Here is a 24,539-nt window from a genome sequence, read left to right as displayed (position 1 = left end):
TGGCTTTTCTTGTAATGATCTGCTCTGTTGTTTTTATAGTCATCATATTCTGGGATACACTCCCTGGTTCTCCCAGTACAGTTCTAGTTCTGGGAAGGAATAGTCCATGGGGCCTGGGAAAGTGCAGTGGTTGGTGCCAGTTGCCTGGCAGCCTCTCAAGCTGCAGGCAAGCATCCAGTGTGCACCCAATTTCAGTATAGAAATCCATTCTGTTCTGGTAAAGCAGCTGCTGCCATGTCTTCCTGCAGCTTGCACACGGTAGGTATCAATGAATCAGCATTTCCCTTTATCTTGCAAAGGCTTGAAGCTATTGCCAGCCAAAACTGCTTGTGCCATCCTTTCATTTTGCTGCATCTCTAGAGCTATAATATTTCATTGCCATCCTTTTTGACCGTATCTTGAATATAAAGACTTGCACATAAAAACTTGCGGAGTTAATTCCTAAAAAAATCTGTTGTAGTAGATTAAATGACTTTATATTCTACACTCATACCTCCAAATACACATTTTATTTTCTAGTGTGATATTCCAATTTCACGGTTGCTTAATAGGTTGATAAGTATATGGGAACAAAACAGAATAGTTATAGAAAGATACAGTTATTCCACTTTTGTTGAAGTGGTTTTAGAATCATAATTTTTTTTTTTTTTTAAATGAGAGAAGAAGCAGCTGTTTTCTGATAAGTCTCTGCTAAGAGACAGTCTCCACTTCCAGTATGGTACTTTTGAGGGAATGCTTAGCTTTGTTTTGTTAGAGACTGATGCAGCAGTTGGAAGGTCATCATTTTAATTAATTAAAAAAAACCTCTACAAAGTACAAAGCCTTACAGAAATTGTAATTACAGGAGTCTTTAACCATGTAGTGCAGCATGTGGAGGCTACTTGTAAGACAGAGTCATCCTTTAGTTTTGAGATTACGTTAAATCCCCAAGACTGTAATTATATGCGTGTGGCTGGCAGGAGCCCATGCCGGGCTGATTGTGTTCAATGAACGGGGTCGTTGCTTGCTGTTTCTCTCCATGGGACCTACAAGCATCCTGGAAAGCAAGTACCTAGTGCTTTCACTGCTGCTCCTGCTGACAGGGCAGACAGACTGCTTTGGATTTGGTTTTTTTCATTATATTTTGACAGATTTCAGGTTCTTTACTGTCAGTTCATAAGATGCAAGGACAAATTATTAGTAATCCTCCAGAAAGTGAGCATTCTCTTCTGTCCTTGTAAACCAAACCAAAGAAAGGGTACAGACATGTGTCTCTACTAGAAATGCAGTGGTACCTGATTTGTAAGCTCTTGATTTTGGGAAGAGACTTGATGCAAGATGCACATGGATTGAGGCAATCCTGAGCACAAGTACAGGCCAAGCAGAGAAGGGATTGTGAGCAGCCCTGCTGAGAAGGACTTGGGCATGCTGGTTGGTGAGAAGCTCAGCATGACCCAGCAATGTGAGCTCGCAGCACAGGAGGCCAACCACAGCCTGGGCTGCATCCAAAGCAGTGGGGCCAGCAGGGCCAGGGAGGGGATTCTGCCCCTCTGCTCTGCTCTGGTGAGACTCTACTGCACCCAGCTCCGAGGCGCTAAATGTAAGAAGTACATGGACCTGGAGCAAGTCCAGAAGCCCATAAAGATAGTCCAAGGTCTGGAGCACTCTTCTGTGAAGACAAGGCTGAGAGATCTCAGGTTATTCAGCCTGGAGAAGAGAAGGCTTCAGGGAGCCCTTAGAGCACCTTCAAGTAATTAAAGGGAGCTTAAAAAAAGAGAGATGGCATTTTTTTTTTACATGGACAGTTAGTAGTGGGGTTAGAGGGAACATTTTTTAACCTAAAAGAGGAGGAATTTAAGTTTGATGTTAGAAAGGAATTTCTCACGGTGAGGGTTGTGAGATGCTGGAACAGGATGCCCAGAGAAGTTTTGGATGCCTCATCTCTGGAAGTGTTCAAGGCCAGGTTGGATGGGGCTCTGAGCAATCTGATCTAGTGGATGGCAGGGAGATGGAAACTAGATGATGTTTAAGAGCTGTGCCAACCCAAACCATGCAAAGATGATGAATGATGACTTTTTTCTGAAACAAATCTCAATTAGTTGTGATTATACTTGAAGTTACCTTTGAGAGACTACAACATACTTGTACTACTAAAGTTTCTAATTTTCATAGTGTATGTGGCATCTTCATATTTTCCAAATCTTTTAAGTCTGTAATTATTTTTAAACAAATATTTCTGGCTAAGAAAGGGTGGAAAAAGATGACCAATGTGTTTGCCAGCAGCTGAAATGAAGTTAAAAGTCAAAGTTGTACTCAAAGGTTTTTTAAGCTCTTTTTCTACTAAGAAACATCTCTTAACCTTTGTATATCGACACAATTTCACTGAAAAGGACAGGTTTAATTTTTGCCAGCAATTGAAACAGACTGCTAAGACAAAGATTTTTTTTTGTAAAGCTCTAGTGTGAGATTCTTGTAAAGGGTAATGTAGGCAATGCTGTTCCTTAGGTTGTGCTAAAGGGTAATGTTCAGTGGAGAGTTATTTTCATGTAGAAAAGATGTATGTATTCTCTCTCCTTTGATACTGCATTATAAATTTTTAAAAATATATTGTTAAATCAGACCTTAAAAAAAGTGAATTAAAATGTGAATCTGCTGTGTAGTAAAACACTTCAACAAAAAGCCATCCCAGGATGTGGCAATATTGACTGATTTTATCACCACTTATTCAATACCTACTTATTCAAAAAGGTTAACATTGCTTGGAGCCAATAAATGAAGATTTCTTGGATTTTTAACTTGGAAGGCTCCTAAATTATTTTTCCTAATCCCTTCCTAGGCAATGAAGCTAAAATACTTGTATGGTGCTATGCAACAGTGTTTTGGCATCAATTAGATCTTTAACAGATGTGTTCTTGTCACCTGTGAACCACTTTCAGCACCCACATGTCCTTGCTTTTCAACATGCTGCATCTCCTACGTGACATGTTCTCCAGTGAGGATCTTCTGAAGCCAGAGCAGCTTTTATGACTCTTAATGACCTGTAAAGCATTCTGCTGCAATGCCTGCGTGAAATTACCCATCAGTGTTGCAGAGGTGGTTATTAAGCTAGAAAATAGCTGCTGTAGTTGATTTAATAAAAATGTAAATTTACAAGATCCTCCAAATTATGCAAAGCTGACAAGTTGTCTTTTTTGATAATCCGAGCACTGGGGAATAACAGGGTGTCTTTATTTCACTTGCCTTTTTATTCCTTCTCCCTGTAGTGAAGGGGAATCTTCGTAATAGAGCAGTGTTCATTGCAAAATGCTGGACTGACTGAGCCTGCTGCTGAATGGGAATACAGCTCTTCTATTTGGGATGAAAAATTTTGTTCAGATAGAGATTCCTGGAATTGTTATAAGGTTGTATCAAATACTATAGTGGAAATGTTTTAGTTTTCAAACCAGAAGTATCCATATAGCAATTTGTTATTTTCAGAATTAAATTAAGTCTCTGTTCCTTAAAAATCTGACTTTCAGTTTGACTAATGTGGTATATGCCAGCAGTAACTTGTAAAATGATGAAACAAAATACTGACTTGTACAAAATCCTTAAGAGTTTAGATTTCGTAATATTTCATTTCAATTTTCTTATGCAGGTAGATCCAGTAGATATCACTGTGTCTTCCTGACACATGAAGGACTTTCATGCACATGATGCATGTCTTTCTCGTGGCTTTTATGTTTTACTGATACTGTTGTTCGAGTACATCTCTGTCCTCACTGAACCCCATGGGTTGGCTTTCTTTAAAGGTCTGGCTCGGTGGTGAGCATCTCTGTGACCAAATGAGTTCCCTGTGGTGCATCTGCTTCCATGTGGTCACACACACAAACTTAGGCCATAAAGAAAAATAGGAGCATATGATATCCAAAACCAATTATAGCAGCTCATGTGGACAAATCCTCTGACAAGTGAAAGAAGGGATGGTGTGGAACTGGTTTTAAGATGTTGTTCAGTCACTGTGTGAACGCAAATGTTTGATACAGCATACGTGGAATTCTACCTAGGGTGCCTTCCAGGTGTGTATATTCCTGTGAAACAGAAGGGTGTGTTTTCTGCATAAGAAGTTCATTTTTTGAAAACTCTTTTTTCCCCCCCAAAGATAATTTCATATTTTGCAGAATCTGTATTCTTCATTGAATACTGGTTCTTTACAGAAATTTCCTCATTGTATCTAAATGTCACACTGTATAAAGATTGTAATCTTCAATTTAATTCAGAGAAATTTCATTACTTTTTTTTTATCCTAGAGAGAAGTGTAATAGATAGTAACATTTTTTGATTCATTGATTTATTTTCGCTAATGTGATCTGATAAGATTAACCAGAAGTTTGTGTTAAATAGCATATATATATTACACTGCCTGTCTTATCGTATGAAAATATAAGCTTCTTTCATCTAGTGACCTTCTACTGAGTACTTATGAATAAAAATTCAGTTGATAAAGTATTTGTGTGTTATATATATTCTAGATTTATAAATAATCTTTCAGACGCCTGAAAAAAGGAGTGAGTGCAGCAATAAAAGTGATACAAATTCATGCTGCTGCCCAAAAGGATCACAGTGAAAAAAGATTTTTACAGATGAGTCCAGAGAAAATTGTGACTAAATATGTAGCTGAGTTAATTAATAAGGAAGAAATACAATTACTAAGAGTTTAAGCTGTGTTATATAGACTATAAATATTTTTTAGTATGCACATATTTTTTAGTATGTCTGTTATATTAGATACCTTTTTGTTTTTACCCCCTCCCCCATTTTTCCTCCTGAAACCAGCTGATTCCAGCTGCAGAGTTGAATGAATGACACTTCAGAAAATGATGGCTGTCTTTGGAATGTTGAAGCATTTAAAAAACACAAAATACTTAATTTGGTAAAAAAATTATATATTAACACATGAGGTATAATTAAATTAATTTCAGGAGTAGGACTTTGGACAAGAACAGTTTTGTTAATCCTCATTATTGTTGTCCTGAAAGAAGGTGATAAAACCGTGTCTATCATGAGTGAACATTTTACAAATTGTTCCAATAACTGGATCTTTTCTAGCAAAAATGAGGAAAAAATATGCAGTATATATAATTGATCCTTATGTTCCATGTTGTATTTGAAGTATGAAGTCTTTGTCTTCTGAACCTTTTTTGAGAAATTCAAATCCATATATGACCTCCCTTGGCAAGGACAGAAAAATTGTCTGAAGAAACAAAAGCAAAAAAATTATCCTGTTGACTTGGTTGGAAGTGACTAATGCAGTGCTTCAGAGACTGTTTGGCATACGCACCATAATCTAGAAGTAGTAAACAATACAATAAGCTTTTTGGATCAAGGAATGAATGTATCCTTTCACTGTTAGTAAAGCTTTATTTGACCAAGTCTGCTTCTGGTTTTGCACACAGATCACAGTTTCTGTACAGTTTATTACAGTTTCTGTACAATTTTACATATTTCTACTTAATCCCATTGGGGTTCAGCATTTCCTTACCTAAAGGCTTGATTTCTCTCCAGTGTCTGAAGTCTGTCTTTTGCAGCCTCTTAGCTCTGTAAGTGTCCTCTGTTTTGCACCCTCTGCCAAAGGGGCTGAACCAGGGTAAGTCATGAAGTCAGATCACAAAAGCAAGCAGCAAGCAGTTATTCCTCATGGTGTAGCTACAACCTCTTGACATTCTCTGCCCAGCAGAAGTTTTCAATCATGTTAAAACTGTGCAAAAGTGGACTCTTGATTTGAGACCTGCTCACCAAAATCATCTTCTTTTGAAGGGCAGAGGGAACATTGCAGGCTCACCAGCACTGATGCTGACAGGTGGTGGCAAGGTCCATATCCAAAGAGGTGGAGTGGAGACCTTACTGCTGGGAGTAGATAATGCTGACCCCACAGCTGACTGGGAAGAATCAAAGAACAAATGTTAGGGCAGCCAAACTATCATCTTGGCAGTATCTTTTGGTTGCCCATGAGTTAAGGGCAAGTGTTCATACTGGTCTGCCTGGGTCCAGCAAGGTTTATGGCATCAAGGACAGGCATCTGGCAGATGAAAAGGCAGTAATAAAGATTTGGATGCCAATCTGCAGAAAGAGAGCAGCAAGTTCAGGCATCTTCGTCATCTCAAACCTGAAAGAGCTGTGAACAGGGCCTGTGTGCTGAGCCATAGCCTTTGGTTTTTGGAACAGCTTTTCCAGGGGAGCAGAGAGGAAAGAAAGCAGGTATAGGGTGGTATTTATTGGCATTATTGGTGTGAAGTCCTCTTACCTTAACAGGAGGTAGCAAGAAAGAGTGGTGGCAATTTTTTTTTGTCTAAAAGCATATTGGAAGAGATAGAGCCACTTGATGGGAGAACAAGAACACACAACTCCTCTCATCTCCCCTTTCCTCTTCCTAATACTCCCAAGATTTTGTTTTCTTTCTGGACTACTGAATTACATTGATGGAAGCCTCCATCTTCATCTTCTGGTTTCACCCCTCCTTGTATGCCCTCTCCATCCTTGGCCAGAGGTCTGTGGTTATAAGGATGGAGCCATCAGGTCACACCTTCAGGTGCATCTGCTGTTCCACTGGCTGGGTTTTATGGCTCTCTGGTACAAGAGCAGCTACAAGAAGCAATTACAAGGTTGGTGAACAGGTGACTCGATTACCCCTATCTGGTTTTAATGACAATGAAATAAAATCAATTTTCACCAGGTCTGTCTAGGCAATTGCAATGATGCTGATGGAGTGTTTCTCCTTTACCCTTGGAAATATGGCTGTTGCTCTAACCAATAAAACAAAAATAAGAAAAACAATCACTGTAATAGTAGTTGGAGTTGGACTTTGGGAAGCACAGAGCTGCTGATGCAGTGAAGAGCAGGCAGGGAGAGAGAAATGGCTCAGAGGGTGAGAGCTGTCCATATTTCTTCCTGGCTTCCTGTAGCTGCTCGTAGAAGATGTGCACCATGACACTGGACCATAACATTAAATACAGTGATGGATAAAAGATGGTAGAAGATAAACTAAGCAATTTTGCAATCAAAGCATGTGAATGAGACAGAATATATGAAGACAGTTTTAAATACATCATTCAAGTGAAGTATAAATCTTGAGAAAGAAATCATTATCTGTTGTCCTAAAGGAGAGTATCTGGTGCAGGACTTGGGGTTTGTGCATAGATTTGACCTGAAAAACTCTATATGGAATATTTTGGTTTGCTTGCTTGGTTTTTAGAATGAGTATGAAGTTTTGTCCATGAAGGTGGTATTGAACTCTAGTTTAAGAGGTATGCTCTACTTTATTATTTTCTGAATGGTTTGTAAAAGCAGGTCAATTTGCTGTTTGAATCGGCATGAGAGGGCATAAAACTCCTCGTGAGCTGAAGAAATCTTACAAATGGTGCAATGTTTGGCCAATTCAGCTGCTCTAAAATCTGCTCTCTTCTCCCTTTAGTGAAGGCAGAAAACTCGATTCACTGTGTGTTTTCTATTCAGCATAATTTTATTTTGGTGTGATCAAATGCTTGGTGGTCCTGCCCACACACAACAATCCATCAGTTCCCTCCACTCTCTCCCTCCCCCTGTGGTCTGTGCTTCACCAGCTGTAATATACTTGTCTACAATTGTCAAAAAGCTTTCCTGGTTATTAAATCAGACTTTTTCTTTTTTCTTCCTTATAGATCAGTAGGATTAAATCTTTAAATGTGCTTTGATTAGAATATTTCCATTTGAAATGGGCTCCTTCTCTCCCAGCAGTAGGATTCCTGGTGGTTTTGCTCTATTTATTCAGAGGAAACACTGAGGGAAAGGATAGATACGAGGAAGGAGGAGAAAAATCACCGTGTCTTGTTGAAATGTGGGGCCCTTTGCCTGGCACAGCAACCATCACTCCCTGCAGGGTCAGGGAATGCGAGAGGCTGGGGGATGTGTCCCTCTAATATCCGCGTCTGTGTGTGCAGCTAGATGCTTTCTAGCTTGTAAAGAAATACGGCTTTTTAAGCCTGCAGCTCCTCATGCAGGTGGTGGTGACGGCGCTAGTAGTGAATGACACAGCTTTGCCAGATGACACGGAGCTGATCTCTGCATCAGCCAAGAGGAATTAAGCTTTGTCACTCCCCGCCGGGGCTACCTTTTGCCTGGTATGTGCGGGAGGAGGAATTCACAGGCTGCTGCTGCATTCACCCAAGCAGAGCCCCAAGCGTGCTTTGCCAGGGGAGGCAGGCAGCCAGAATGATAGCTGTCTCTTTCAAATGCCGCTGTCAGATCCTGAGGAGACTTGCTAAAGGTAACGTGCTTTCCTTCTTACTCAACCAGGGGTTCCGTTGCGTCCTTCCAGAGACACAACCTGATTTTTTTACTTTTAAATATGACCGCCCTTCCAATGTACTGTCAGGCAACAAAGAACTCCTGATACAGGAGGGTATAGGAGCTCTTTCAATTAACATTCCTACATGTCCCAGGCTGTGGTCTGCTAGGAAGATAGATCCCGGGGATTTTTTATCTTTTCTTTTCTTTTTTTTTTTTTTTTTTTTTTTTTTTTTGGTAATTGCTAGAAGGAGGATTTTTTTTTTCCCAAGTGAAGTGCTAAAGTTATTATGGGGTGTTATTGTTTTGTATTTGTGCTAACTGCTGAGAGGTATCCCTCCTATCCCTCCTGGGTCAGTGCATGCTCTGCCTTACTAGGAACAACTGGCACTGCTGTCCTGGACCTGTATCCAGGATGCATTTCTGTAGTTTCATGTCCTTTGTGAGCTGTTTTTACCTGTGCTTTACATGCCGAAGGCTGTTGTATGTGATGAAGTAGGGATAGCAAGGATAGCAGCATGTGTTTTTTCAGGCTGCACTCTCATGTCACACTTTGGAAGTTAATTTGCCCGTTAGAGCAGTATGCATTTTATCCAGCTGTAAATCTTTGCAGTCTCTCATTTTACCGCTCGGAACTTTAAAATGCTACCCTGAGTCCTGTGTGATTGTTACAGCAGATATGTGAAAACCTGCCTAAGACACCTTCACTGTTCAGGAATGAATGTGCCTTATTTTCTAAAAATAACTTTTTTTTAAAATTTTAATCTGTTATGGTTGGTAATTTTTTCCTTCTCTGTGTAAAAAGGGTTGATTTGGGATTTTAGCTTGATGTTTTGATGGAAACTTGCAACATTGTAATAGCGCTATGTGTCTGCAAATAAGAATATTTTTTATCTTGGGTGCTGTGAAATATTTAATGGCCGTTACTGTGTAGCTGGATATACATCCATGTGTGAATGAAACTATTTTTATCAGCTATCGTTGATTATTAGTCAGGATAGCTCAAAATCAATTAGTGTTTTATTTTGCAGAAGCATGAAAAGGTAGCATGCTAATACAATGAGATTAGTAATAGGAAAAGAGAAGAATACTGCAATCAAACTTATATAAGCATTTTCCTTTTATTTAGATTGCTCAGTGGGGTCACGTTGTTCAAAACATAGGAACTTAAATATTTATTAATCATCCTCTCAGTAGATTTGCTTCTCTTTAAAATCTGTGCTGGGTAATGCCTGTTTTTCTCCTTTGTGTAAAATGTTGCTATTCTGGTACCTCTATTACATGTTTATCAGGTTGAAAGTCAGTGTATTCTCTTTTTCTGGTGTGAGCAGAGAAACCTTTTTGTCTGCTGATGTCTTTATCAGACAGATCTGGGCACTAATTTAGTTACTGATGAGAGTTGTTGTTCCACTTAAATACAGTTGCCCTGTGAATAATCAATAATCTAATACATCATAGCCATCTTAATTATTTCATGCTTCCATCATTCAACAGAACTCAGGCTAGTGTTTTTTTTCTCCTCTGAAATAATCTTAACTGCCATTGAGACTCTTTGCTCCTCCCACTCCCTCCCAATAGGAACTGGCATGATACTATTGATTTTTTTGCATTAGTGTGCCTTATGCTTGTCTCTGGTTGATAAAGAAAAAGGCAGGCTAGAGGTACGTTCATATATCCTCCTGGAAGCCGTATGCACACTGGACTGGCTGTTGCTGTCCTAATTGACAGGTTCCTGAATTTTCACTGTTTTGAGTGAAATCTTTGGGGTTTTTATCTAATTCTCTGGGTTTTTTGGTCTCGGCATTTGCATCTCAGAAAATAGTTATGGGGTGCTCAACACAGCCTAGCTGAGGACAGGGATGGACCTTCACATTATTATTGTGGAGAGGATTCTTGCCAACAGCTGGCAAACTCCTGCTGCTGTATCAGCTGGAATATCTCCTTTCCTTCTAACCTGCTAGGCATGGGCATTCATTGAGTTCCTTTGCTCCAAAAGCAGTTTTCCTTGTTTTAGTACTTGCCCCCAGCCTGTCTCTGCTAGGGTCTTTTTCTTTTGCCCTAATCCTGTAGCTTTGTGCAGTTCCCCAAAGTAATTTCTTTACTGTCTTTCAGGCCCTACTGTGGTGAAAAGATACAAGTGTGCTGCACACTAGATTAGTGTTTTGTGTTTTTAAGAAAAGATGTGCGGTTAACTATGCATCAAAATGTGGAAATATCTGCTTTATGTGTGTTGTGTCATTTTTCATGCCTGTCTTGACAAAGTAAGCTTGTAGCTTCATTTCCTGTTTTTTCAGAGAGGGATGTAAACAGAAATGCCTCATCTGGGCAGCTGAAGACTCTCTAAAAGTCGTTCTTTCCAATAGGGAGGTGTTCAGGCAATATTTTATTTTACAAGAATTGTACTCCCCTCTTCTTGTACTTCACCTTAACCTTTCAAAGCAAAAAGGAGAGGCTATTTTTGTATTTATTTGCATTGTTGCATGTACTTACTGTGTAATTGAAAAAAATTCTGGCGGGAGAATCTTCAAGTGTTGTGAGCTAATTTCAAGGCAAAAATATCATATAGTAGTGGGAATGCTCTCCAAAACCCTGTCAGGGACCCACTCCTTTCCATAGTTGTGAGTCAGAGCCTGCAACAGATAATCTTTACCTCTCTTGACCTCACCTCCATGGTCATCTTCAGATGGAAGCACTAGTCTTCTTCTTTGTCCTCTGCCTTCAAACTTACACCATTCTTATGAGACTGGCACAATTATAGAATCATAGAATGGTTGGGGTTAGAAAGGATCTTCAAACATCTTGCAGTCCAGCCCCCTCACTCCTGCTTCACTGCCCATGCATTCCTTTTGTGCCATATTGCCTCTGTCGGTACGAGGGCTACTGTGGCTGCTGCAGCTGCTGTACAAAGTCTTCTGTATTTCCACTGTACCAGTACCTCCTCTTAAAGCAAAAGATATGGCAAACAAGAAGTGCACAATAATTGTTCATGCAGGAAATTTAGAAGACTACAAGATTAGGTCCTTTCATGTGCATTACACTTCAGTTTTGTAAGTCTTTATTTTGGAGGTCAGTACATTTTCAGTAATGAAATTGTATGTTACCAGGGTCAGAGGAAGCTTCATGTTTGCATCCATTAACAAGCAAACATGAAATAAAAGTATTATGTTATTTGATGATGCAATTTGCAAGAACGATGCTGTGTGAGACTCTTCTCACAGCTGTGGAGACATGATTTGAATTTAGATCTAGTCTATCCAGTTAAAAACAAAAAAAAAATTCTGGTTTCTACACCAATGTGTTGTTTCTACACCAGTCTTTTGTTTCTATGCTATTTTTCTGTTATGCATTTTAAAATAGTTATTAAAATGTTTATTGTGGATGGGAGTTTGTGCTATAATTACCTGACTTCTTTCATTAATAAATCTTTTACGCTTTTACTTTTGAGCTGAAATATTGCTGGGTCATTCTCTTTTTATTGTGATTATCTATAGGTATTTGAATCTCCTTGTGTATGTATATACATTTTAAGCAATGTTGGAAGTAGTTAAAAGGTTCTGAAAAGAGAAAAGGTATCTTCTTACCATATTAAGTACTAAAAATTGCGCTGAGAAGAGAATTTTGTAATTTTTATATATTATTTTAATTTTTTATCTCCTTTCTGTCCCAAAAGAGCACAGTAAGCCAAAAGCTACATTAAGAATCTGAAGTAGTCGCTGTTTTTATAGTTTTTACTATGGGAAGTACTGGGCTCAGAGAGAATGGTAGCTTACATTTGGACCAAGTGAATATAAGGAAAGGCCACATTTGTAGTTGTAAAAGTAACCACAAATCTGCACTTCGTACAGCTGCTGGTATTGTAGGATTATTTTTTTGTGCAGTGGAGAAACACTAGGGTTTCCCCCCCCAGTTTATTCATATAAGACCTTGGGCATTGAACAGTATGCTGTGCATACCAAAGAGCCTGTGGTAATCCCTCACATTGCATATGTATGCTAAATAAAATTTACAGTTATTATGTTAAGTAAAACAGTGAGCAATATACATATATAGCTTACAATAGTGCAAAGTTGCTGAAATGTTTAGGCTGGTCAGGTTTACAGGTAAATTAACCACTTTATAGTTTAAAAATTGCCTTTCGAGCAGTGCATTACAAAGCCTTGGTTGTGGTTAATTGATGTATGGACACGTTTGTTTTTTCCCTTTACTAGCCAAAAACCAGCACTTTTAGGAAGCTGTGTCTGTAGTATAAAGTTGCTCACAGAAATGGGTCTCTTCGTTAGAGTCAGGAATGCAGTTTTGCACATACACAGATCAGTGATGTTATTCTGGATTTTATTATAATGGAAACAGAATAGGAGCACTCTGATAAAGATGTCAACTGTTGTAACACAGGGCAGAGCGTGAGGAGCTGAGTGGAATGCCTCTCACCCATCAAAGCTTTATAGCCTATCTTCAGGATAATTTATCACCTACTGCGCATACAGATCCTTTCTGCAGACATATATTTTTATTCTCCCAGTATGTTTCCAATACAGCGAGATAAAGCAAGCTTTAAAGGCAAGATGCTGCACTCCATTTTACAAGATGATCAGTTATCTAAAAATTGGATTGGGGCCTAAAGCATCAAAGGATGAATTCTGAATGTAGCTGGACATAGGCTGTACTTTGCCTTGCGCACAAGCAACTACAACACGGACAAAGCCAGATTTTTATTTTTAAAGCATGGAATTAAAATTGTGTTAAAGACTTGACATTGAGGCTATATAGTATCTTATTACAAACTTGCTAGTGTTTCAGAGACTCATCCCTTGTTACAAGCCTTTGAATTATTTTAATAGTAATTCTGATTATGGGGTCTCTTTTTGCCAATAAATTGCTTATAACAGTACAAATTTAACTACTAGAACTGAGTCAACAGCTTGCTTTGAATGAAGTAAAAATCACAAATCACAACATCTCTAGGGGCATTTAAACGTCCTAGAACATTTAAACGTTAGTTCCTTGTCTTTCTAAAATTAGTTCTGAAGGTTCAGAAAACTCCTAAGTGTCCGGTAAGTTCTATAAATAGGCAGTCAGTAAGGATTTGTTTGCTTTGTGCATTTGATTGGGGTTTCAGGAATACACTTTGAGGTTTTTCATACTCAACACCTGTTTATCCATTTTGTCCATATTTCCAAATTTTTTGATTTTATTTCTGAAAGTTACTTCTGTGCGTCTTCTGATTTAGTAAACAAACTACAGTGAAAGAATAAAAAGTAGAAGCCAAATCTGGAAAATTTCTTCTCCACTAGCATGTTGGAACTTCGGGGCCACCTCCAGAGTTGCAGCCCTTCCTCAACCATTAACGGGTACAGGAGAAGACAGGAGAGAGTCCCCAGGGGAGAGCTGTGGACATCTGTTAGCAAGGGAAGTTTTGACATTGCTCTTAGCGCGTGTGATGTACTAAATACAAATTTAAAAACAATCAAATCAAAAGCATTCCTTGGTACTACTAGGATTTTTTTTGTTTTGTTTTGTTTTCAAAAAAAATTATTTTGTTGCAAGACTTGTTTGTCAGATAAGAAAATGAAGGCACAGAGTAGCCATGACCTGTTTTGTGTCACTCAGTGGGTCCATGCTGGTCTTGAGGATAACCCTGTCCTCCTACTCCCATTTGTTCATTGCTGGTTAGGAACAGTTACAGAAATTGGCAAAGACTGTGAGAGAGCAGAGAGGACCCTGCGTGACTTCTTCGCTTCTAGATTTTTCACCAGTTTTGACTTTTTTATTTGCATTTAAGAATGCCTTTGGCCAGGATTGTTTTAGGATTGCTTTGAAATTGTAAGTGCCTGCATTATGATTGCAGAAGGAAAAAGAGAGAGAGATGAATTTTTGTTAAGATGTTCCTTCTATAATTGGTATTTAGGCTTTCCAGCACCGAGTATGTGAAGAACAAAAGAGGCAGATTTATTATATTTAATGAGCATTATTAGTTCGCAATATTGTCTTTTTGTTCAAAAGAATTCTTTGAACTTATTGTTGTAAGAAGTAATGAAAGGAGAAAGGATTTTCTCTTTTAGAGCAAGCCAATCACAGTTCAGAAGTTCAAGCAATATTTCTTCACCACTAATATATTCAAGAACTGGCAAACTCTTTATTAATTATTCAGGATGATCTGAAGCACAGCAGCATACTAACCAATCTGTGGGATGCTTTGACAAAAAAGAAAGACATAAAAATACTTTCCAAATCTAGCATGCGCTAGTTAAAGTAGGAGCACTGCTGCAGCCCTTATGGTGTGAGGGTGTGTGTATGACTGGAGTTCTGCAGAGAAATTTTTTAGCTTAAATAAACAGATATAATTGCATGCAGGTGCCTGTAAGGTGTGAAGAGAAAGCTGAAGTCATATCAAGAGATGGTAAGTGGCCATTAGTTATTTTTTATCTATCAGATATTACCAGCTGGTATCTGATGTGGTTGCTCTGATATCTGATATATACACATGGAAAACATGGGAAGTGTTTTTTCTAGCATATGTAGTACTAACTAGATGTCTTGGGAATATATTGCAGGCTGAGGCTCCAGATGGAAATGGGCTCTGGTTCCTTGTGTGAAGAACAGACTTACTCTCTCATGAGAGTAATAATATGTTCTTTACATAATCTTAGTCTGGAGGTCTGCTGGATCTGAGATACACTGTGCAATAGGGTGAGAGCATACCTGTCTTCTGAGGCAGATTTCTGCAGCTTAATCTGTCTCCCAGCATGGCTCTGCTTAGTAGTGCCCCATCTGCATTTCCTGTTGTGGTGCTGCTGCTGTGCTTCTGCCATGGGAAGGTCCTGCTGCAGGCATGGCCCCTAAGCAGGCGAGTCAGTCTCTGTCAGCATAGGTTACAGCCCCTCTGCAAACAGCTGTCAGTAAATCAACAAAGGATAATCTCATTTCTTCTGCCCTATCTACATTCCCTGCAGGAGTCCTACTGGCCTGGGGAGATGGATGCTCAGTGGGGCATGCAGGGAGGACTGCCCTGGTTGGAGAATATCACAAAGGACCAAGTTTTAGCCAGTTGCAAGCAAAAAGAGAGTGGTTCATCACATGTTCTTTTTTTCCTCAAGGGGAAAAAATTTAAAAATTTTAAAATCTATTCATTATCTAAATTAATGGAACCTTCTGCATCAAAACTGATTTACCTCAGTGTTACCACAACCACCATGTCATTCCCTCACTCTCAAAGAATCATTTAAGATCATTTAGATTGAAAAAGACCTCTAAGATCATTGAGTCCAACCATTGACCCAGCACTGCCAAGTCCACCATTAAAAATGTCCCTAAATGCCACAGCTACACATCTTTTAAATACCATGTCCCTGGGCAGCCTGTTCCAGTGCTTGACAACCTGTTCCATGACAGAATTTTTTGTATTATCCAATCTAAGTCTCTCCCAGCACAACTTGTGGCCATTTCCTCCCATCCCATCACTTTTTACTTGGGAGAAGAGACCAACCCCTTCCTGTGTAGTTTCAGGTAATCGGAGAGAGCGATGAGGCCTGAGCCTCTTTCCTCCAGGCTAAACAGCCCCAGCTCCCTCAGACACTCCTCCTTGGACTTGTGCTCCAGACCCTTCACCTGCTCCATTGCCCTTCTCTGGACACACTCCAGCACCTCAGGGTCTGTGCTCTAGTGAGAGGCCCAGAACTGAACACAGGATTCAAGGTGTGGCCTCACCCCTGCTGAGCACAGGGGAACGATCACTGCCCTGGTCCTGCTGGCCACACAGTTTCTGATATTTCAGAAACTTCAGGCCAAGTCCTGTTGGCATCTTGTAAGTGTGTGAACTTCTAAAGATCTTCATCCTTTATGCCTCCATTCTTTTGGGAGTTTGCTTTAAAGCAGCACTCCTGTAATATTTCAGAACCTTTTAAGACTTGGGGCAAAAGTGAAAAGAAAGCTTCGGCCCAGAATGTTGTTATTACAGAAAAAGGAAAAGTATTATGTAAGTCTCCACTGCAACTTCAATCTTATCCGTTAATAAAAACTGCTAATGTGCAGTTTTTATTAATGCTGTTGGGAATTATGTTGTTATTAGAAAAGGGGACTTCCCTGAAAGTGTATTGGGGCAGAAAAATTGCTCCAGATTGGACTGATTACAAAAAGACAAACACTAGACATAGTTTTGTGGGGGAAAACGTGTTACTGGAAATAGTGTCACATCTAACAGGCTTATTCTGCCTTAGCTTCTCAACAGTGAATAGAGAAAGATGTTAAGCAAGGAAATACCAGCTATTCCAGTGACTGCATTACCATAGTGCATTGGTAAATGTCACCAATAAAGCACAGTTTAAATCCACACTGCTCTTAAGGAAACATTTATACTTTTAGTGAACTAGAATTTGACAGCTCTGTCTGGCAGAAGAAATTGTTTCTGGCATTTAGTTTTGGTTGGCTTTTGTTTTGTTTAGTTTTGTTTTTCTGTGCATCCAGTATGTGTTGTGACCTCTTAGAGACCAGTGCAGATTTGGAGATACATTGTGGGCATGTTTCTCTCCACTGCAGCACAGTCCAGTGATGAATAACAAAGATGAAATTTCCTATCATGACAGTAGGCCTAAGTTTTGATATATCATTTTCTTCTCCCCAGCAGTCCAAAAGGAGGGCACCTTTGAGTACTTTAAGCTTTCCAGTGACAGGGTTTATTTGGTTTTTTTCCTTTACTGACATGCTTTTCCTTTACTTTCCATACTGACATAACAGATACATTTCTGTAGACCCTAAGATAATGTGATATTGTTATATCACCCGTGGGTCAGGAATCCATTTTGCTGAACCTGAGCATAAACTTCCTGCAGATTTTGTTTCATTGAGCTAAAAGGAGTTAGGAATTGAGATAAAATGTGACAGCCTGAGCTAGTATGTAATATGAACAGTTCTTTTGTACTGCACAAAAAAAACAAAAAACAAAAAAACCCCAAGAAGTCCACACAGCCCAAAGCTTGACAGTAAAAAGAAATTACGTTCTTCAAAAAGAAACAGACATAAAAACTTTTTATTTAATAGCTGTTTCCTAAAAGAATGAGGAACAGAGAAAATAGGGATTCTAGTTTAGGTTTTGTTGGAATACCTAAAGAAAAATAGCAGGAAAGTGCAGGGTTTGTGGGGGAGTTCCTTGGGAAGTTTAGCAGTCAGGAAGATTGTCTAGTTACATTTTGTCTCTGTTTTCACCCTGGAGCTGTGTAATGCAGTGATAAATGTGCCCAAAGGACACTTTTACTCAATGTTCCAGAGCTTCCAAGGCAGCAGGAGCCAGTCCTGATGTACAAGTGGAAGGTAGGTCGTGCCGTAGGAAGCGCTTGAGCTCCTTTGTAGAAGAACACAGTTTCCTCTTCAGTGCTGCTGTTGTGGACCTTGTCAGGCTGGTTCAGGCAAGGCCACCAAACCAGCAGCAGCAGTTCCTGCAGACCCCCTGTGAGGGCCACTTCCCATGCACATATGCTATGTAATATTGAAGAGCAGCTGCTCGGTGTTGGCTGGCAGCTGCACTGAGGTAGGAGCTGTGGCCCCAGGGAGTGAGGCTGACTTCTCTTTTGCTGCATCTGTGGCAGTAGCGCAGTGTGGAGATCTCCTTTGTCCAGTGTAACAGAAAATCTTCATCACTTTCTCCCAGCAGGAATGTGAGTATAAACTCTGCCCTTACTTTTCATGGGATTCATATCCTCCCAATTTATCCAGGCTGAGAACTCGGAGTGGTTGGGCTTTTCTGAGCTTTTCAGCTTTTCAGCTGTCTCCAAGATTTCAGATCTCAGTGTAGCCACAATTGAAATGCTCATTAACCATTCTAGACAGGTCAGTTTGACTTTCAACACATATTTCAGACCTGCTGTGTTGCTATGGTGTACTGTGTTTTAGTGGTGTTTTTTTTTACCTGACTGTCAAAAAAAGTGCCTTTACTTTTGCAAATAGGTAGCTGGGTAGAGGAGATCTCAAAGGTAGTACTGAATTCAGGCTATTTATTTTTCATGGTTACCAAGAGAATAGGGAAAAAACTTCCAAACATTTTCCTGATTTCTTCCATTGGAAAGATTGGATCTTCTTGAATAGGCAATGGCCACGTGGACCATTTTGAAGGGGTTTGCATGTTGTGTCTGTACATCCAATGCATTTTGAAAACTCCAGGCCAACATGCTGAGGCAATTATTCAGTTTGTCAGGGGTTCAAGTAATGCTCTGGGTAGCATATTATAACAGATGACTTAAAATACATCTGTGAGATACCAACTGTGTATAGGAATCTTTGAAGTTACTTTGATAGCATCTCCAGTAGAGAATTTTACGCAATATGGTCCTGATACTGATGAAATATTATGGACAGCTGCCTTAGAAGAAATTCGGACCCAAGCTGACATTTCCAGCATAGTGTCCCACTGAAGGTAGCATTCAGCAGCATTGTGCATCCACTCAGATGCTCCTTCACAGTGTGATAAGTTTCTCTCCTTCAAGTATTGCTCAGGAATTATGCAGGAGCCAAAAAATTACTGTAATGAGCTCCCCCACAATTTATTTAATCATAATTAGTCATAGAGTAATGAAGTAAGTGACATTTCCTGTGATCTTTTCACAGCAAATTCTATTGTCCATGTTACCATAAAAAGAAAAGAGCAGAAGGATGATGTTGGAAAGAACAACTGGCTTGTGTTTATGTTGGTTCCCCATAAGTTCCCAGTCTATCCCACCATGACATCTTTGTCATGCCAAAAGATACCAGAACAGGTGAAGCTTAGTAACCTGTTTGAAACACTGTATTTTCAGATATTTGAGTGATTTATGGTCAGCTGAAAGAATTTTCAAATTCTTTTTAATAATCTGGTTTTCTACTTATTTTCTTAAGCTGTTTAAAAATTACTTTTCAGATATTTTGTTGAGATTTCACTATAAGCCCAAGTTTGATAATTAGAATGTGATTTAGTTTTATTGGTTTAATTCTGTTAACGTTTGTGGCTCACTGTGATTGAATGTGAAGAGGAAAAACAGTGATTTAAACTAAAATCATTGTGTTTCTTATCCAAGAGCAAAAGATCTATCTAATGTGTTGTGTATCTACACTGCTTATCTTTGAGACATCAAATGCAGTGATATGTGAAGCCTGTCCCTTTATAGATGGAGGCAGAGAAATACTTGAAGATGTCAGAAATTGTGGTGAATAGCAGAAGGATAGAGCAAGCAATTAATGTTCAGAAACAAACCTCAGGATTGGTTAGTGTTGATTAGAAAGCTGAAGATAACACACCAAATGACTTTTTCAAAGTTACCATGAACAATTTACAGACTCAGAGGAAAAAATCTCTGTATAATTCTGATCAAACTTAATGGACAGTGACAGCAGAAAAATTCAATGAAGGGCCCATGGGCTATTCACAGTCCATGCACTATTTTCAAGGGGCCTGCAAATGAAATCAAGAAAAGCAAACTTCTATTCTGCATTTAATTTTCAATGTTATAGAAAATACTAAAGCAACTGAAAATAATTAAAAATCAAGCATATTTGTTTGTGTAAATATACAGGTGTTTATATACATACATATGTGGACATATACATAGAACAGCTATCTTGCTGCTGAAGCCAGAGGTTCTAGCTAACAGTTCAAATCCCAAATAACTGTAATGAAAGATTTGAACAATCTAGGAAGGAATAATTTTAAATTTTAATTTCCTTAGAATAGCAAGATAAATCTACAACAGTCACGTTCACTGCAACCAGTCACATTACTATTGTTGTATATCTGTAAGCAAAAAGGTTAACATTTGCTGTGTCTGTAAAGATGATTTTTAATAGGTTAATCTAGAGTATAAAAAATGTTATGAGAAAGAGTGTTGCAGGCCATTTTAATAGTCAGTCCCAAATTCATAATTCTTTGAGAGCTGAATTTATGAGAACTAAGAGATAACCACCCTTCTTCCAATTTGGATGATAAATATAAAACAAGTAAAACATAGTAGCTTTACAGCATGTAACAAAAAATAAATAAAATTCTATACACTACATAAACATAATAAAGCTTGAAAAATGGTAGCTAATCTTTCTTCTTTAGGAGAACTTTCTGGAAGACATACCTGCTACATACTTTATGACATGGATCTCATATTACCCTGCAGATGTGGAGGGGGAAACATGTCTGCACTGTTAAGGTTTTTTAAATTTTAATTAAGAGTTAAGATGAACAAAATCAGACCTCCTATTTCAAGATCAACTTTATCTTAAATAGGAAGAACAGCAAACATGTCTTATGTAAGCGAAACAGAGAGAATGTGCTTGGATTAAAGCTTCTTCATCCTTGTTTGCAATCAGGGTGTCATTGGGATATCCAGGAATGTTCTCATGCAGAGAGCGTGAAGCTCATACATTTTTATCTCAGCAGCTGAAATACAAAGAATGTATGGTAATTTATTCTCTTTGCTGGTTTTCATTACAAGGGTTTTTATTCTTGGTAAGCCTTTCCTGCAAAGGGGAATAGTCTTCCTGTAAATGTAGGTTTTGTGACATGAATCCATGGGGACTGTCTGTCTGATTTGGAGTTGCTAATGGATTCTGCATATTGCTGAAGCATTTGCTCATCTAATACCACCTCCTTAAATCATGAATTACATTCAGGTTTTGTTCTTGGCTTCCTTCTCTTCAGCTTCTCTTTTTGTGGTGTCTGTGCCAATGAGCACATCCAAATCAATTTCTCTGTTTCTAATCTTACTGGTTCAGATTTGGTTTTGAAAGCATTCTGTGTAGCAGTTCCAACAAAGTTTGGAGAACCAAAATTGTAGGTGCAAATGCTGAAAATCTGAATGCAGACTGTGCTCTAGCCCCAGGTGTCAGATGTAAGGAAAAAAAGATCCTTTTAGTAAGGAAAAGCTGGCCAGGATCTGATTGTGAAGGTTTAGATCCATATATATGTATTTTTATGTGTGTATATATATATATATGGTTGTATTATACATAAGTACAGGCGCTTTGTATTTGATGAGCAGCATGGCTGTGCTAGACTGGGGATCAAGCAGCTATGTGATAGTTAATGTTGGGAGGGCGTTTCTGCAGCTCTGTCAAATCTGTCACACTCAAGATAGATAAGAAATCACAGCTTGGAGTTTCGAGGGGTGGTGATGGGCAGACTCTTTGGATGATCCCTAGATTATTTCCAGCTCTAATGCTGCAGGAACAGGGCCATGTAGACATGAGGGCTCATCACATAGGCTTAGCTGGAGGAATGTACCAGCTTTTGTATAGCATTTAGTAGTCTTCATTCTTTAAGTGATCCATGGACCCCTAAAGACCATATCCTGAGATCCTTTCCCTAAGGATTTAAAGTATTTTGTCTTTAAATGTCTCTGTTCTCCAGCTAAAAGTCACAGTTATATCTGGCTGTCATTTATTAACGCATAATAAATGTATAGGGTGTATGTTGACAAATTGTTGCTGCATAGGTGCATTGATCAAGAACCAGAAGATTTCTTTATAATAATGGCTTCTAATGCTTCAAAACTGTTTTACTGATGTGAAAGGTGTCTGTCAGTAGTACAACTTGGCTATTTTATAAAATTGTTTAAAATATTAGCAGTTTGAGAAATGTTGGCTGTAATTTAATTTATGGGTTTATATTCTAGCAAATGATGGCTTTGTTTCAACCATTTCTCAAGCAACCATCTTAACACTGCTATAGTACAATATTCTCAGGAATGGAAGATGCTGTCAGACAAAATACAGGTGGTTCACACTGCTGCTACCTAACTGGGATAATATTTTTATATCTGTGTATTAATATAGATATATAAATATATTTTTCACTCTGTACAAATCAAGTGCCTTTCTGACTGAACACTTTAAACTGTCAGTATTCAAACCTTAGCAGTTATACCATTTCATATAGTTTTATTCAGAACATCTTACAGCACTTCTAGGTAGCTGTATTTTGGATTATTAATGTTTTCACAAGGCAGTAGTTTGGGCTGCCATTGAGAATTGGTAGTCATTGCTTTATGCATTGAAGTTGTACATAGTTATCCTGTTATCATGAAGATTTTGGCTGAAGTAATACCTGAAGCTCTCAGATTATAAAAAATTGGTAACTACTTTTTGGTCAGATTGAGAGCCATGTTTTTGATGCTCTATTGAGTTGACTATATATTCTTTTCAAACTTGATCTTGCAGATCCCTTAAAAATAGTTTTAATCACTGTTATATTCTGTAATGCAATTTTTTGTTTTGTCTTTTTTAACTGGTATTTGTATTTATAAACAAAATGAAAAACACTCTTGAGTGGAGAATGATGAGAGAATTGTGGAGGTTAGACTTTGTGAATGTACATAATTATAGTTCTTCATTTTGAGTGAGGAACAATTAAGAGGGTGGTGACAGTATTTCATTCCAAGGATGGTCAAGAATCTTCTGTTTTATCTGGAAATATTTTAAATTCCTCATTGTCATGTGGTATCATGCTTGCCGAACGTCTCTTGCTACTGCACTATATTCCACATCAGTAATTTGGCAGAGAGGTACAGGGACTTTTTAAGTTCTTAGCACTAAACATTTTGTTTCCTTTTTTCCTGTCTGTGTCTGAGATCACCTCTATTCAGTTTTGTAAAATTTGTTTGTTTGTTTGTTTGTTTTTTAATTGCTTATTCCTTTGTTACTTAAGAAAGCCTCTTCAGAGTAAAATGTGTCCTTTAACTGATTTGGCAAAATCTACAGTAATGTGAGGACATTAATTAATGTAAAATAGGAGTTTTCTTTGATTTTTATAAGACGCCAGACTTTTGTCTCCTAGTTTGCTGTGCAGAAAATAAATTATCAGATACTATTTTTATAGTGTGAACGTGATTGATATTTGTGCCTTAAGGCAATTGTGGTTATACATTAAAGAAGTTAAATGGTATCAGGTTCTGTGTACACTGCATTCACATGTCTTTCCTGTTCCTGTAGTAGTTTTCTCCTTTTCAAAACAACCCTGACTTCAGGAGCAGGAGTGGCTCCTATTTGCATACACAAACTGTGAAGCCTTGTGTCTTGGATAAAATACAAGGAAAGCATCATTAACAGCTGTGGTCCAGTCAAGTCCCCTCTTTATACTCAGCAGTTCCCATGGGCTCTCAGTGAGTTTCCAGTCTCTTTTTATCCTCTGCCAAGGGATATTAGCCAAAGATGATGATACAACCCCATGATGTGGCAAAAATCATTTGATGCTTGTCCTTTCATGTTTTTTTCTTAGAACCTTCTAAAGGTAAGGTTGGAAATATTATCCTGGTTTGTGGTAGTTTGCTTTTGAGCCAGGGTGTTACGATTTGACCTCAGAACTTGAGTGTGAGGCTTCTGCACTTTAATTCCCCTTCACTGCCTGTGGGTCTGTCTGGATTTAGGCCACCACAGGAAACAAACTCTGTGAGGATGGATCTGATGGGGATGAGCAGAGCCTCATGTTACCTGGCCACACTTCCTGCTTAAAATTTTGGGAGCAAAGGAATTATATATAATCCCTGACCTTGACTCTGGGTCCTGACATTGAAGTGTAAGAAAGCAAATGAGCTTTCCAGAAACAGCTGTAAGGAGAGGGACTCCGAGTGACAGATGTTAGCTGAGAAGACATCAGTATCTCCAGATTGTGAGTTTTTGGTTTAACTACTAAGAAATATGCCTCTATTGAAATACTTCTTTGCCATTGAATTTGGTTTTGATATCCTTCAAGTTGCATCTTTTCACTAGGTATCTTTACTGTTTTGCACTTGGTATTTGTGAAAGATAAATTGTTTCAGAAATTGAAGTCTTGCTGCAGTTGGAAATAACCATTCAGTATCCACATGTCACCCAGTGTAAAATAATTCCATTTTCACGCATATGTTGAATAATTCATGTTATGTATAGAAATTTCAGAGTTCCATCTATGGAGGCATATATCAGTCAGGAGAATGACATATTCAGTTACATCTTTTCTGAGGCACAGGGTAGACCCAAAGTCATTCAACTATATCCAAACTTGCAACATTTCAAACTACTAATGCAGTTTTAGTTTCCTAAATGCATCATTAAGTACTGGTATGGACTTTCAGGGCTTTTGTTCCAATTGTGGTAAAAGTGGATGATTCTATGAAGCAATCAAGTAATTGATAATAGTTTTAATTTCCTGGGGGATTTATGCAGTTTTCCTTGTGTCACCCAAAAACTTTAAACTGTGGATTTCATTTATTTGCTGGTTCTAGCTCTCTGATCAGTGCATGGTTCCTACCATATCCTAGTATTGTGAATTATAT

At 38.5% G+C, this 24,539-nt stretch overlaps 1 protein-coding gene across 12 annotated transcripts in view; it reads left to right on the top strand.

Moving 5' to 3' along the window:
* The window catches only part of GRIP1 (glutamate receptor interacting protein 1), a 308,647-nt gene that overhangs the window by 151,335 nt on the left and 132,773 nt on the right, over window positions 1–24,539 (top strand). For 2 of the 12 annotated variants that reach the window (XM_038154125.1, XM_038154119.1), the window contains exon 1: window positions 4,418–8,260. The exons of the other annotated variants lie outside the window; for them this stretch is intronic. In XM_038154125.1, the coding sequence (XP_038010053.1) occupies window positions 8,206–8,260 (55 nt within the window). In that variant the 5' untranslated portion in view covers window positions 4,418–8,205. Of the gene's footprint in view, window positions 1–4,417; window positions 8,261–24,539 lie in introns of those variants that run through there. 12 annotated transcript variants of the gene reach the window in all.

This window comes from Motacilla alba, chromosome 1A (assembly GCF_015832195.1).
Source record: "Motacilla alba alba isolate MOTALB_02 chromosome 1A, Motacilla_alba_V1.0_pri, whole genome shotgun sequence".
Classification (NCBI taxonomy): domain Eukaryota; kingdom Metazoa; phylum Chordata; class Aves; order Passeriformes; family Motacillidae; genus Motacilla; species Motacilla alba.
This window is presented reverse-complemented; position numbering and strand designations above follow the sequence as displayed.